The sequence below is a fragment of the Notothenia rossii genome (assembly GCF_949606895.1).
Source record: "Notothenia rossii genome assembly, chromosome: 1".
Taxonomy (NCBI): domain Eukaryota; kingdom Metazoa; phylum Chordata; class Actinopteri; order Perciformes; family Nototheniidae; genus Notothenia; species Notothenia rossii.
This window is the reverse complement of record NC_136912.1, coordinates 55,283,986-55,299,463: the sequence shown is the minus strand read 5'-3', so window position 1 is coordinate 55,299,463 and position 15,478 is coordinate 55,283,986. Positions and strand designations below refer to the sequence as shown.

The 15,478-nt window shown below is 42.7% G+C and overlaps 1 protein-coding gene across 4 annotated transcripts in view; it reads left to right on the top strand.

Moving 5' to 3' along the window:
* lpp (LIM domain containing preferred translocation partner in lipoma) overlaps positions 1–14,597 on the top strand; it is a 201,554-nt gene extending 186,957 nt beyond the window's left edge. For 3 of the 4 annotated variants that reach the window (XM_079678333.1, XM_079678334.1, XM_079678335.1), the window contains 3 exons: positions 7,526–7,704; positions 9,589–9,709; positions 10,799–14,597. In XM_079678333.1, coding sequence (XP_079534459.1) covers positions 7,526–7,704; positions 9,589–9,709; positions 10,799–10,927 — 429 coding nt within the window. In that variant the 3' untranslated portion in view covers positions 10,928–14,597. Of the gene's footprint in view, positions 1–6,093; positions 6,423–7,525; positions 7,705–9,588; positions 9,710–10,798 lie in introns of those variants that run through there. The other variant, XR_013807705.1, reaches the window with a different exon arrangement.
* Positions 14,598–15,478: the final 881 nt, after the last annotated feature.

The following is a 15,478-nucleotide window of genomic DNA, read 5'->3' as shown; positions in this document are numbered from 1 at the left end:
AGGGTGGATCCATCACTGATATGTCAAATAACATTGAGTTGAATGTCAAGGAGCTGGCGAGGGGATCATGTTGGCCAAAGGGAGGGGAAATGGCAGGGGGTTTCTCACTTGTCAACCTTCGGAGGATATGGTGGGAAAGATGATCATGAGCCGCTGAAATGAAACACACAAAGTTACACACACACCTCGGCGGCCTGAGCAGACCACAGATCAGAGGAGGGGGGCTCCCTCAATCCCTTCGCTGATGTGTGAAGATTTAAATGATAACCCAACTACCTTCAATCAAAGCTGAATTCTGGCATTGTTTGCAGGCCGAGAACAACACGATGGGGCTAAAGAAAGTGGAAAGCAAATGTTTCCTCTTGAACTCTGATCACAATAAGGTTTCCCAGAGAACCTCTCTTTTCCTGTGATTGGATAAATTTGCATTGTTCAGACCGTACCCTGTTGGAAAGGGCTTTCTGATATGGAATACAATTTAAATATAGCATACACTTAAACTGATATTGATTTGCTAGATGGGCCTTTTAAACATTAACATGTTGCTGCCCCCCCTGTCTACAGCAGTACAGTGTTTTACTTCTCTGCCTGTACCGTGTACTTTAGGTAAGACACTAGGCTTGTTTGAGACGCGTTGCGGCTCGCCTCGAAAGTAGACGAGAATAGCCGATCGCAGCCGGGGGAGGTCTCAAAAAGCTCGCCTGAAGTCGGACAGCTCCGAGTCTGCTTCTTCTTCTTCTTCTACTTCTTCGCCTTCTTCTTCTTCTTCTCTCGGTTTTTTGGCGGTTTGCAAACCACTTTAAGGTGCATACCGCCACCTCCGGAGTCGGCTTGACTCGGTTTGCATTATAAAGAATGCACACATGTGTTTAATCGTTAATGTCAGATATGTACGAAGTAAATACATTTGTTCCTGCTCAAGATTAGATTCAACTGTATTGTTATTGCACATATTACAGGTACTAAGACAACGAAATGCAGTTTAGCTTCTAACCAGGAGTGCAACAAGCAGTAAAGTGAAAAGTAATGTACACAATCTATAGAATAAAATATAGAATGAATTGAATGATGAATAAACAGTGAGGGGTATGAATACACTAGATATACACAGCAGCCTGTGAGCAGTATGAACAGTGTGTATGAATATGCTAAGATATATGAAGTATAAAAACGGTAAGCAGTGCAAGTAGAGTATAACATATATAGATATTAATTTCATGATGATAAACATTGTGGAACAATGATGAAAAATGTGAATGGAAGTGGCGACGTAAAACTGACACCAAACAACAACAAACTTTTGCCGAGCCAATTGGAGAGCTTCATCAGCAGCACGGGGTAAAAACCACCAATGAGCGCTCAGCTCGAGATACCAGCGAGTCGTTTCCGATCAAGTATTTCGCCTCCGCAGCCCGTGGAGAGGAACTGCGGCGCCTCGCCGCGCCTCGCTCTCAAGGCTGCGGGCGTCTTTGTCCCGCGAGATTTCAACGTTTCAATTTCAGAGGCTGGGTCCTCCTCGCAGCCGCAGCCGTCTCATTTCGCAGTCCGCGGAGGACGTCCTCCGCGGACTGCGAAATGAGACGGTCTACGGAGCATGTCCTTGTACGTCACCGGCAGTTACCCCTACATTTTGCCGCCCCCGTCACCTAGCAACCAGCTGCAGTCACAAGTGCCGGTAATAATTTCTGACACTAGGCAAAATATTTTCAAACTGTTTTCAAAACTGTTTTCAAAACTGTTTTCAAAACTGTTTTCAAAACTGTTCAATATGGAGTCAGATCTAGCTGTACTTATTTTGGTGTTATATAATATGTTTAAATTATTTTCCCGAGGTCGCAACAGGCCCCCGTGAAGAGGGCTTCATTCTCCCCGCGCATCTGGATAAATTGCGCAGTCTGCTCCTTGCTCCCTATCAAAACAAAATTGTTGCAGTAAGATTTGTATAACAAAAGCAGTTAAATAAATAAATTGGCTTTATAATGAATCCCAACAATATGAAAACCAAACAGTGTTTAGAAATATTTGCACTTCATATTATTTTACATGTAATATAAAGAAGACATCTCCAATTGCCCGTATATTTAAATACACAAATGAAATAGGTTTACTTTTCTTTCATGTTGTTTACTATTTGGGTGAGTACATTTAAAAACAAATCCAGCTGAAACCGTTGTAGCCGTTGATGGGACGTTACAAGCCATATATATTTTTTAAGACTCATTCGTCACCGTCACCCGTTGCATCCTGGGATATGGTACACCGCGGAGTGTACATCAGATGTATCCTCTAAAGCTGGGGAAAGAAGGCTGCATTTGCGGGCCGCATTCGGAGGAGTCTTGTCTTTTTTTTTTAATTGGGACAGCCTTCGTTTGGCGGAAGTGACGTATGCGGTCTCCGAATGCATCCTCAGGAGGATGCGGCCGCCTAATTGGGACACAGCTACTGATTTTGGTTTACAACCGCTAACAACCCTACCTCAAAAAATCTCCAGTCTCCCTTCAACAAATACCACTATGACAGAAAGACTGGGTTGGGGTCTGCATTAGGAACCACACAGCAGCAAGAGCCTCTGTAAACAATGGCATGCGGGCAGCCAATTGTGCTTTTTGAATATGCATGGACTGAAGCTGATGCCAAGTCAGCTGTGAGTCAGGTAACTCACACACATACTCTACTACTTGTGGAGTTGTAAGGGAGTGGTGCATTGGATGGCTTTGTAAATAAATAGACGACTTTCAAATAACATTTCAAATCTCTAGTGTATTACAGCCATCTTACTGTAAGTTTTTTTTTTTGGATGGGCAGCAGGTGTAAAGTGTTTTATTGCATGGACAAAATAACAGGAACACCTTTCAATTTAAATGCAAAATAACATTAAAATAAATACTTCCTCTGCAATGTTCATCTCTTTAGCCAATCAGTGGTCAGCGGTGTCATTACTCCACCCACTAAAAATGGATCAGCCTGTTTGAAGGTGGTACCAATCAAAGCACCAGGTATTCACCACTTTGGCTAAACTAAATATTATTCAAGTTGGTGGTTAAAGCTGGCGGACCATATGCAGAATCCGGCTTGCAGAATGTTCAGGCATTGCCCACCCCGGTCTCCCCCCATTCAAAACTGTGTCTCTCAATAAAGGCCCTCTCTGGTCAAACATATCTTTTAAAAAACTGCAGTATATTGCGACTTTATGTTTGATGACCCATGCAGTTTGTAACTTTCTATTTAGTATCAACTACCTATGAGTCACAATTTCTTCATCTCCATTATTCATTACTTCTTCCTGGCGTGGGCGTTCGATAGTACTTCCTGTTGAGAGATACACTCCTTAAAAACGTATTGAACTCCTGTTTTCTTTGTTAGTATGTTTGTTGGTTGGTTTGTTAAGTATGAAAAAAGCGGTTGGCCTGTTTCTTCCTAATGCTTGGTCATATTGTGCAGCATTGGCCAAGGAAGAACTCATTACGTTTTGAAGCAGATTCAAAACAGAGGGCGGATGTGCTTATTATTTTTCCCATATGCTTGGTGGCGCTCTCAGTGCCCTTCTAGTTATATATTTGTTGGCAATATTATTTCTGTTGTCTTGCTTGAATGAGCCATATTAAGCGATAAAAAGAAGACATGCTGCTTGTCAAGGTTCATCAGGTCAGCAGACTCCTTCCCTCAGGAAGCAGTCAGGCAGTGATTTAACTCCACAGAGTGTGTTCCTGTCCAGAGAAACGCAAACACAGCAGCAGTGAGCGGGCCTTCCCTTTGAACCCGCTTTGTTAGAAATCACCGGGCTGCTTTCAGTAGTGTGGAGTTAATCCACACAGCATGGCCTGGCACTGACCAGCACGTTCACACACACACACTGAATCAGATCATCTGTATATTTGGCACGCTCTGACTGCCAGGTCATAAATCGCGTGCGGCCCCTCTGAACTCCTGCCTCCCTCCTGTCAGCTCCACTTTGCCATGTGAAGACAAAAAGAGCAGATAGGTGTGAAATGTGTGTTGATACGGTCCGAAGAGATGGCAAACAGCTTCAACTTAACAATATGCCAAAGCAGATTCCCAACTGTTTCATCTGAAAAAAGAAAAAAAGAAAAAGTCTTTGTTACAGTTGTATTCTGTTCACCTGTAGCTGAATCCTCTGGAATATTTTAAATATTGGGGTTTAATCCTGGACCCTATTATGTGTGAACCAGGGATGAATGTATGTATATTATAAACTTAAACATTTGACATTATAGTATAGACTGCAAAAATATGAAATATCATTAATAATAATGAGGAGTTTGCATGTATTGTTTTTGATATGACTAATGTTTTTGGCTTTGCCTTGTGAAAGGTTACAAGTTGCATGAAACATAATTACAATGCAACCTACCAGTAACACGAAGCAATTTAAAAAATCACTTGAGACTGACTTATTGTTTATTCAACTTAAAATGAGCTGGCCTCATTGGGCATTTTTGATTTACTATATGTTTTTCAAGCTTGTTTTAATCGTCAAGTGGGAAGTGACTCAATGTGCCTGTGTTTATCTTATTTCATATCGTTTTTCTCGCTGGTTAGTATAAATGTGGACATGTTGTATCGCTGTTTCTTCCTGCATTGGCTACTGTGTAATGTCTGTCCTGGGGGAATACAGGAAACTGCATATCTATATCATATTTACAGACTGTGAGAATAATCAATTAATGAAGAAAATGATCTTCAAATGGAAAGCTGTCGGCCTTATTCTTATCTCATGTCATTTAGTCAACTAATGGGTGTGTGTTAAAAAACTATAGAATAGAATGGACATTCTCAGTAATATCTTTTACTGGTTTTTAGTTGTACTTAACTTGTTTAAAATGAAAGTTACTCTAAGGCAGTGTCATTTGATCTAATGAAATAACAAATGAATTAAAGTGGATTGAAACAGACATAAATGAAATGATCTCACTCCATTGACATTTTTTAAATACAAGACTCAGAATGAGAGTTAGTGATGAGAGGTTTTCCTCTCTGTCTCTGTCCAAATCCCCCCCCCCCCCCCCCCCTCACGCTCTGTTTGCCAACACACTCAACACTCTGACAGGAAGCGTGTTGCTAAATAATGTGCCGGACTGCGCTGCTCTTTGTGAGATCATCATATCACTTTGAAGAAAGGGGGCCACAATTGACTTTAACGCACTCTACTCACCCCTCAGTTCAGCAAGAGGCTGTCTGACCCAGATTCACTTTTACCTCATCTGCCTAGACATTTGTTTAGCCTTCTGGGCAAACACTTAGAGAAATGTATGAGGCAGAGGGGAAGGGGGGGTGGGGGGTACATATGCTTGAATACCTCACATTTAGTCAGGGGAGAAGCAAACCCCGGACATCCGCAGACACATACAGCCCTCTAGTGGCAGACTGCAGAGGACATGGGTGTCTGACAGAAAGGGCATGAAGTGATCGTTCAGAATGTCCTGAACCATCTGTGGAGGCCGGACCCAAACACAGACCAGAAGACTTGTACATTTTTTGTTTTGAAATTAGATTTGTGTAACAGGAATGCTAAATGTTAGCTTACACAAAATAAAAGCAGTCACGAGTGAATAAAAACACAATAGAAGCTGAGCAGAATGAATGAATTGAGGTCATAGAATCTTACCATCGGAGAAAAAGAGAGGAATTTTGTCTTTTGAGTACTGTACTCATTATAATGGCCCGGAGGAACTGTGTGCTGTGAAATCATATGCTCTAGTTAAGCTAAACAAGGGCAAGGTATTCCCACATGAAGGGCAGATGAGAATAAGGAAGTGGGATTGTAGACAGATGAGGAAGAGTTGATGACGGTTTAGTGCTGTTTGGGCCGGTACCCCACTCTCATTCTCACGTCTCATATTGTCTCTCTACCTCTCTGTGTGTGTGTGTGTGTGTGTGTGTGTGTGTGTGTGTGTGTGTGTGTGTGTGTGTGTGTGTGTGTGTGTGTGTGTGTGTGTGTGTGTGTGTGTGTGTGTGTGTGTGTGTGTGTGTGTGTGTGTGTGTGTGTGTGTGTGTGTGTGTGTGTGTGTGTGTGTGTGTGTGTGTGTGTGTGTGTGTGTGTGTGTGTGTGTGTGGCAAACCTCTGGGGCTTAGTGCAGCGAGCTCATTAAAAGCTTCATTCCACTTCCAGGATCAGGGAGGATTGCAATATGGACATTGTTTATACACAAATGTTGCCCTGGGAATAATGTTTATTTCTATTACCTTCTTGGAGGGGGAAAAAAAAAGGGAGAAGAATCAGAATGCAGAGCTTGTCTGCACAAATTGCTTTTCAGGAAATAATGCCTCTCCAGGAGTGCTTTGAAGAAACAGCCATTTTTCAAACCACCTTTTTCTACAGCTTGGAGTCATACATCAGCCTGTCTCATGTTGGCCTCCTAGCCTGACCCAGGATCAGTGCTGTGAGGAGTCACCACATGGAGGTATGTCAGGGACACTGAACCTCGTTCTGTAAAGCTGCTGTGCTCATTAGCATAGCGACTATAAATGTCAGTGCACGTGCTCTGCAGCCAGACTGGGGGGGTTCACCTCAGCCGAGCGGTCACACAAGTGTCATCTGAAACTCTGGAGGCAGCCGATGACGCAGCGCAGTGTTGCTACACACCCCGAGCTGTGTTTGGAAACACTGAGCAGCTCTGCTACCAATGGAGCAGCTGAACCGTGCACTGTTTAGCCCAGTCAAGCACAGAGAGGGGGGCGGGGGGCAGAGAGACACAGAGATCCAGGAAATGCCTGAGCGAGAGGCAGCGAGGCCCATCAGCTCTCTCAGGCCGCAAATTGATCACCCTCACATGATATATCCATCCCCAGTAATTGCATTGCTGTTTAGAAAGGCGGTCGTTATTTATGAAATATTGAAATAACAAACGGCGTCTCCCGGCAGATATAAGGAAGAGAGATGCCACAGATAAGTCAGAGGCAGGCGGCCACCACGTCCCCCCTCCCCCCAGGCCGCTTGCCCAGTCGCCTGGCCGCAAAAACCCCTGCAGTCATCACAAAGTGGAAATATTTACTGCTCTCATTCTTGCATATGGGAGGATGAAGTGTGGGCGAGGGCCAATGAGAAATGAGCGTGTTTGTGTTTCAAGAGGAGTGCTAATCAGATACCGAGGTATTCGAGGACAGCAGAGCCAAAGGTCCTGGGCGTGGATTTATATGTAGCACGGGAGAGAATAGTAGCTGTGCCCCCTGAAGTGAAACACTGGCACAAAACTTCAAGAAATGCAGAAAAAGATTTATTCGGATATTGTGCTGGTTCAACTCTATTAGCAGACAAGTGCTCATTTTAAGTGATTACATTCATCATGAGATGTGTGTGTGTGTGTGTGTGTGTGTGTGTGTGTGTGTGTGTGTGTGTGTGTGTGTGTGTGTGTGTGTGTGTGTGTGTGTGTGTGTGTGTGTGTGTGTGTGTGTGTGTGTGTGTGTGTGTGTGTGTGTGTGTGTGTGTGTGTGTGTGTGTGTGTGTGTGTGTGTGTGTGTGTGTGTGTGTGTGTGTGTGTGTGTGTGTGTGTGTGTGTGTGTGCAGAACACCCTTGAGACCTGCACCATCTGCAGTAAGCCCATCATGGAGCGCATCCTGCGGGCCACGGGGAAGGCGTACCACCCCCACTGCTTCACCTGCGTGGTGTGCAGCCGCAGCCTGGATGGAGTGCCCTTCACCGTGGACGCCTCCAACCACATCCACTGCATCGAGGACTTCCACAAGTACGTAGTTCAGATAAGATAAGATTTACTCCATGTACCCCACATTGGCCCGTTTTGATGTCACATCAGCATGTTACAACAAGGCATTGCACAAAATGTGAAAATATGAAGAGTAGAAAATAAACAAACTTAAAATATAAACATCTCCTAACAGAAAAAAATACTGAACTAAAAAGTTAAATATATACTGTACATGTTGACAGGAAAAGATAATAGTCTGTACCCTACCAGTCCAATACATTTAAAAACAAAAATACTGGTTTGGAGGGTTCCTTTGAATATGTATTTATATATAGTGTGGCACTGTCTGTTGTTGTATGTGTTATTGTTGTTGTTTATATATTGTATATTTATTGTGTACGTGTACAGTGCTGTGAAAATGAATTTCCCCCAGGGGACAATAACTCTAATCTAATCATTACAATAAAATATGATGTGTGTTTGAACCTAAGTATCACAATCTAAAGTAATGTAACCTGATACATTTCCATGACCTTTGGATAACCTCAATATCAAATGAAGCACTAAAAAGTACAACAACAAACACATATCAACAAGAATGCTTTTACTTAAGAACTCAATTTCAAATCAACTAATGGTTTTCAATCATTTGCTTACTGACATATTCAGTTAGATATCACATCATTGGGCTTTCTTTTCAGGGAAATATTGCCAGCAATGCCACAAGCACAATGACCTTATGAGATGTGGCTAACATGAATGTAATAGTAAGTTCCTGTCAATGTGTCTCCACCCATTGCATAACCCTAACCTTCCCAGAAATGTTGCTTTAGTCAGTGACCAGAAGGGAAACAGAAGTAAACAGCGGGCTCTTGGTGTGAGTGCTCAGCTTTTGGCTTTAGAGGAGCTGCACTGGGCCGTCATTTAATTCCACGTGACAGGTGTGACCTGAGCCGCGCGCCTCTTTATGTCGAGGAATAATCTCGCTCTAAGAATACTGTACTGTGGTTTCTCAAAGCTCCTTCACTTCCTGATTCCCAGCATGCAGTCAATGTCTCAGGTGGAGTCCACAGCCGTCAGTCAGTTGACCTGAGGTCTGAGCCTGCTTTCATATCCTCTCTGATCCTATAGTTAGACACACCTCTTCCTGCTGAAGGCATTCCCACACATACTCATTTCAAAGTCACTTCTGGTATTTGTAAAGGTCCTTCTATGTTTAGCTTTTCCTCAAATACACCATTTATATGCAGCGTTTCAGAGACAGTTTAGACTCTAGTGGGGAAGTGCATGCATAATGAAACACAGGAACATGCACAGGCTGTGCCTCTGTTTGAAAACCTCTTTAATCATGTGTGGGCAATATTGGTCTTAATCATTTGTGCTATGTTTATTCTGGTGTGAAGAACTGAGACCCTGCTTTGACCCATTGGTTGGCCAGTGGTACCATACTTATAGGGGTCACAAGATAAACCTGAACAGTCATTACGTACCGGTAATTAACAATACAACAATGTATGATTATTTATTTCATTATAACTTTGATTAATTTACTTGTTAACTCCTCCATACATTCAAGTTGTTAGACATCCAAAGATTATACATAAAGCTAAATCCAAATCATTTTAACACCCCTGTGTATCCAAGAATGTATCATTACAACTTTTAAAGTGGAATAAGCTCAAGTCATTTTCTCCATTGTGTAGATAGAGTTGATTATTTGACAAGAAAGGCAATAGCTTCTTTACTACAGCAGTAACATATTATTAGTTCTGCTGCTCTCTTTTGTCAAGTAATATGTACCCATCAGTTGTAACCGATTACTCAAGAGAGTATCAGGCTGACTAATCAATAATAAAAGCATTGTTAGCTGTGTGTGCACAGTCTCAAACAGCATGTTTTGTTCTTCCTGCTTGTGTGTTGCAGGAAGTTTGCTCCGCGCTGCTGTGTGTGCTCTGAGCCCATCATGCCGGCGCCGGGCCAGGAGGAGACCGTCCGGATCGTGGCCCTGGACCGAGACTTCCACGTGCAGTGTTACCGCTGCGAGGTGTGTTCTGTGTGTGAGCTCTGTTTGAGCTCTGTAGTCGACAGTCATTATGGTCTGGATGCATATCGTGCTCGTCTCCCGGGTCACCTTGGCAGCCAGGTCTGAATCCTCCCTCCATCTCTCCTCTGCAAAGTTCAGGCTCACACAGTAAGCACTCTGTCAGCCGCGCTGGCTGATAAGCGGCGCTGCGACACGACGCGCTAGCGAAAAGAGAAGTAACGCGTCACGTTGTCAAAGAGCCGTGTGTGTACAGAGCCTGGCAGACACAAAGGTCAAAGGAAAGCAGAGCAGATTAGTTCAGCACCAACAGACGCATCTCGTCACCACGGAGACATGAGTAGATGCATTTGTAATTCTCAGTGTGTGTGTGCGTGCGTGCGTGCGTGTGTGCGCACAGCCATCGAGTAAGGATGATGTAAAAAGAAGTGTGTGTATATGTCTATGTTTTGCACACACTGCTTTAGCAGAGAAACATTTCCCCTTCTCTCATCTCTAAAGCGTCTGTGGGCCCTGCCAGGTAACCAACCCTCAGCAGACAGTCACCTCCACAGGTCTGTCTGTGATATTTGTATTGGTGGAATCAGAGCACAGCTAGATAACAACCTTGAACATTCAAGTGACGTGGTTCCTTCAGTTTTTTTCCCTGTGAATGTATGACTTTTAATCTCAGAGATTATTTATCATATATTTATATCATCTATTTCATAACTTTACGTAAATTATATTCGAGAATCAGCAGCTGGTAGAAACTGAACTCTGCTCCCGCCTCACAGAGAGCCTCCTGAAACACACTGGCTGGGTTCAAACGCACTAAATGTCTCATTTAGGGTGTGAACACAGAGAGAGGGACTGTGTCTCAGCTTTGAGTGTGAATAATGACTCTGTAATGTGTGTGTGTGTGTGTGTGTGTGTGTTTGTGTGTGTGTGTGTGTGTGTGTGTGTGTGTGTGTGTGTGTGTGTGTGTGTGTGTGTGTGTGTGTGTGTGTGTGTGTGTGTGTGTGTGTGTGTGTGTGTGTGTGTGTGTGTGTGTGTGTGTGTGTGTGTGTGTGTGTGTGTGTGTGTGTGTGTGTGTGTGTGTGTGTCCTGCAGGACTGTGGCTCTCTGCTGTCAGAGGGGGACAACCAGGGCTGCTACCCTCTGGACGGACACGTCCTCTGCAAGAACTGTAACAGCAGCCGCATCCAGGACCTGACCGCCAAAGCCACCACCGACCTCTGAACACCCCCCCCCGTGATAACACACACCGCTCACTCTCTCACAAACGTACCCATCCACAGAAGCTTGCATTCCTCAGCACATACACACACACTCTCTCATTACATAGCATCACATGTATCTATTGACTCGGTACATCACAGCAGGAGAGGCTGTGAGATGTTTAACTGTGTTAAGGAGTGGTTCGAGATTTTGGGAAATGGTTTTGATCTGATGCACTATGTCACTATGTTTTATACGTTATACAGCAGGCGTTCAGACAAGAATAAAACGTGATACAGATAGCCTGCTGCCAAAGAAAAATCCAATTCAGATCTAGATATTTATCTCTTCTGTGTTTATGACGTAAGAACAGGTGAAATAAAAATTCACTTTTTAAGTTCCTTAACAATGTTTTTACTCACCAAAACTCTATGTTCCCCTGGTTCACTAGTTCTACTCTTTATGCTAAGCTCAGTTTAATATGTCCACATGTGCTGAGCGTGCATATCAAAAAACGACTTCAATCTTCTGTTCTGAGTCTCAAAAGAAAAAACAAATATTTCCCAAAATCTCAAATCTTTAAACGAAGCAGCTAACAGTAAAACAATATATCTTCACTCAGTGTTATTATCTCGTATCATAATCCTCCAGCTTGTCCTCACCTGAGTGCGTATGTATTTAAATGTCCTGCCGATGGGTTCTTTGGATATGAAGGGAGTCTGACTCCAACATGTGACATGGATGACAGGAGCAGATATGTGTATGACTGTAGCTTTATCAGTATTTAGGAAACCTGTTTGTTGGTCAGAGCATTTTTTTCATTGTAGTGTTTGTCACACAGACATACGGTACACTAATAGGGAAAAAATTATCACAGGAGCTTATTACTTCAAAACACTTTACTGAACACCAAAGAATCTAAACTGCCGTATTCACTGTGTACATATTCTGTGTGCAACTATTTTACACCTAACGGGACCACAGTCATCCTCAATAGTAGTGTGAGTGTCAAAGACAAACCCTCAGTAGGCAGCCATTCCCTTTTTAACAATCTTTTACTTTCTAATTGAACTTGCTGTTATGTTTTATTATTTTCTGTTGGCCTGAACAGTACAATCATGGCATTCCATTCAAATAGAAAGGGCCTATTATCTGAGTTTTATGATATGGTTTTCGAGCAGAGAATGATTAGATTACATTAGTGATTGTTTTGTAAGTCTGATAGAAATAACAGATTATGAATGGCTATGCAATTTTTGATGTTAATTGCATCGACACTTTATAAGACATATTATGAATAAGGAAATATTTACCTGTACAGATTAAAGCACAAGTGTCCTTATAATGATGCTTTAATAGAAACCATGCCGTGGGTACTGTGTGACTTTGTGTCACTGTGCTGTGTGTCAGTGTTGTCGTACCAGTGACACTTGTCTTTTATATTTAGTGTGTGTCAAGGTAATGGGCGAAGAAGGGACCATGACAGTTTCCCGCAAAGTGATTTTATTATTTTTTCCATCCAGTCGTTTGACCAGCAGATTCACTGTTTGATTTGATAGTTACTTTTTTAATTACTAGAGCAATGTGATGTTTGTGAGTTAAAGGAACCCTGTGGACTTTTCACCGCTAGCTCATTTTATGAGTAACACAATAACCGATGAAGAACAACATAATGTGCAGCTCTGAGAACCTCTGCAGGAAGTGACTGTGTATCACTTAGTCCAGGCGCAAGCGGGCAAAAAAAAGACACATACTCACAACAATTTAAAAACACACTCAAAACAAACAAACTCAAAAACGTCTCTATGAAAACAGGGGTTAGTGTGTGGACATGTTGTGTCTCTTTAGGTCTCAGGATCTTGGTGTTGTAATCTGTCCCTGGCTGCAGGCTCTCAGATCGGGGTTGATCTGATGCAAACATTTAGAAATGGTTTGTTGATACTCCACTGATCCTCAGTTGGTGAAAGCCATGTTTGAAGAGGAGCAGCAAAGGCAGAGGACTACAGGTTAGCTGTTAACATGCAACAGAAGGTAACAGCTAAAGTGTGCAAACAGTCGACTCTGCAAATGTTTATTTACAAAGGAAATTCATTAATTTTGTTTGCATTTGGGTGTTTACAGGAAAACTTCACAGGGTGCCTTTAAACAACAAAGTCTGAGTAGTATTAAGGTCTGCTGTTGGTTTACAGTGTTCCTCAGCCCCGATAACAGATGTGTTATCTGTTTAGTGCCATTAGGATAGCAGATGGTTATACCAACATGTTTGTGCACTGTAATCCGTTACTCTGGTTACAAAGCTTTGTGAGCCATGTTTTACCCACGGTTACACTCTGTGCATAACTTTGCTAATAAGCCCAATAATATAAATAATTCATAAATAAACATTCATCAGACCTTTGCCAGGACACATCTTCTACATGAGGATGAAAACACTGTTTCGCCATCCAAGGCTGGGCGAACTGAACTCAGTGCAACTCACCAGTGCATTGTAATGGATCTTAAAGGCTTGTTATAAATATCAAATTCAGCTGGGAACACCATGTTCTGTCATATCTAACACCTTGTATTTCATATAACTAGGTATTTAAATAGATTACTATAATTAGTTTGAGGACAAAAATATTCTCTAGTACAGAAAACACTTTTTTCAAGTTTTTTTTTTCAGGTACTGAGCCATGAGGTCAGCTGTTTGGCAGCTGACTCAGTCAGCCATATGATGGGGACTGGTTGTTAGGCAACAAAGGTGAAGAAGACCCTCTTTATAACATGATGTCACATTTGTTTGTTGGTTTTCAGCGCTCAGGGAGGGGGATCCGGCTCAGTTAGCATTGACAGCGCCCCTCCTTACGGGCTGGGGTAATCACACAGGGTTAGGTGTGTCACAATAAAGATTTCAGAGTGACTAAACATTCAGGTGAACAAAAGCCGTGCAGTAGTGCTTATATACAATTCTTATTTAACGTTGGACCAACCAGAAGTGTTGTTAGCAGCACATGCTAACAACACCCCGTGCTGTGTTAAAGTCCAGATGAAAGAGCTGTGGCTTGGTAAAGGATGTGACGTTGTTCTAAAGCCGCACACTCAAATGTGTGATGGAAATGTATGTCACTCATCAGGACAAACCCACGGAGAATTATCACGGCAGGCAGGCTGTTAACAGCTAGCTGGGAAACTATAGGGGGCAGCACTCTCTTGTGTTTTAGACATTTTTTTATTGTTATATATTTTATTATTGGCTTATTAGCATGTTTGTACAAAGTGTACTCATTCACAGAGTTAAACCTCATGTGCCATAAAAGCTGTTTTAAACTCTCCTGTTGCTACAGTATATTATTATGGACAGTCTGTGAACACATCTGACTTAAAGAAGTATAAAGACCATACTGCTTCTTTTGATTTAGTTTGATGTATTTGGGTGTTCTACTGTCTTTGTTTCTGCCCGTGTCTGTGCAGTACAGTCACCATACTGTTGCTGTGTGCTCCATATGTTGCCTCCCTCAAAGATGGTGCCATGACTCTTTACCGAAGTTGAAGATGTTTCAGCCGCAGTGTGAGGCTGCAGCAGCAGCAGAGTCTGAATGAGAAGCTGGACCCTGTGGTGTTGGTGAAGCATCTGTTGAGGGTCATTGGAAGGGGCCTGTAGTCAACTGGTGTTTCTTTTTTCTTTCTTCAATAAAACCTTTGCAGTGGCGTCATGTCTCTATGTACTTTTTCTGTCTTTTGCAGTATATTTCTACAATTATGTGAGAACATATTAAAATGCATCCCTTTCTTATTTAGCCCTGCCCTGTATGCCTACCTGCAGATGAGAGGAATTTATTCCCAACAAGTAACCCAGGGCTGCTTCCCTCTTTTCAACAGTCATTTAAAAGCCCTTCAGTGGCAGTGGACGCCCCGCGCTCACACACCTCTATTCATTGCCCCTGTCAGGCTGCAGCTCCCCAAACACTTTTTACAGGAGAATCACCTGCTTAATAGAAATCCTACACCGCTCTGGGACGACGCTTTAATTACACAGACACACAGTGTGCACTCTCCTCTTCTTGTGGCCATGTTCAGCAAATGCACTCAAGTATGCTTACTGCTGGGATCAGCCTGATGGAGTGGTTAGAATCATTTAAAGACCTCCTGTTTCCTACTGTTGCCTTCCAAACTGACTTAATTATCTTTACTTGTGTGCTGCATATCAGCAGTAAGTCACTGAGCATGTTCTCCCCTGCAGATTGCTACATTAAAACAGCCTTCTGAAATGTTATAGCGGGCAAAGTAATGTCTGTGGACAAAACAAGGAACACTTTTGTTTGTCGGAAAAAACAATCAGCACCAGCGCTGTTGGATGGAATTCAAAATCAAACACAAATATTTAACTATGGCCAACCTGATGCTTACAGTAGATACAGTGGCTGATCCTTAGAGTACAGTGTATTCTCACACCCTAGTACTCTGCTAGAAGCAACATCAAGGTTTCCTAGTCATTTTTTTCCAAATATGCTGGAGGTGATTGTGTGTGTTTGTGTGAGACACAGGGAGAGAGGAGCCCTTCAGCAGTTTAGCCGAGGATTTACTGAACAT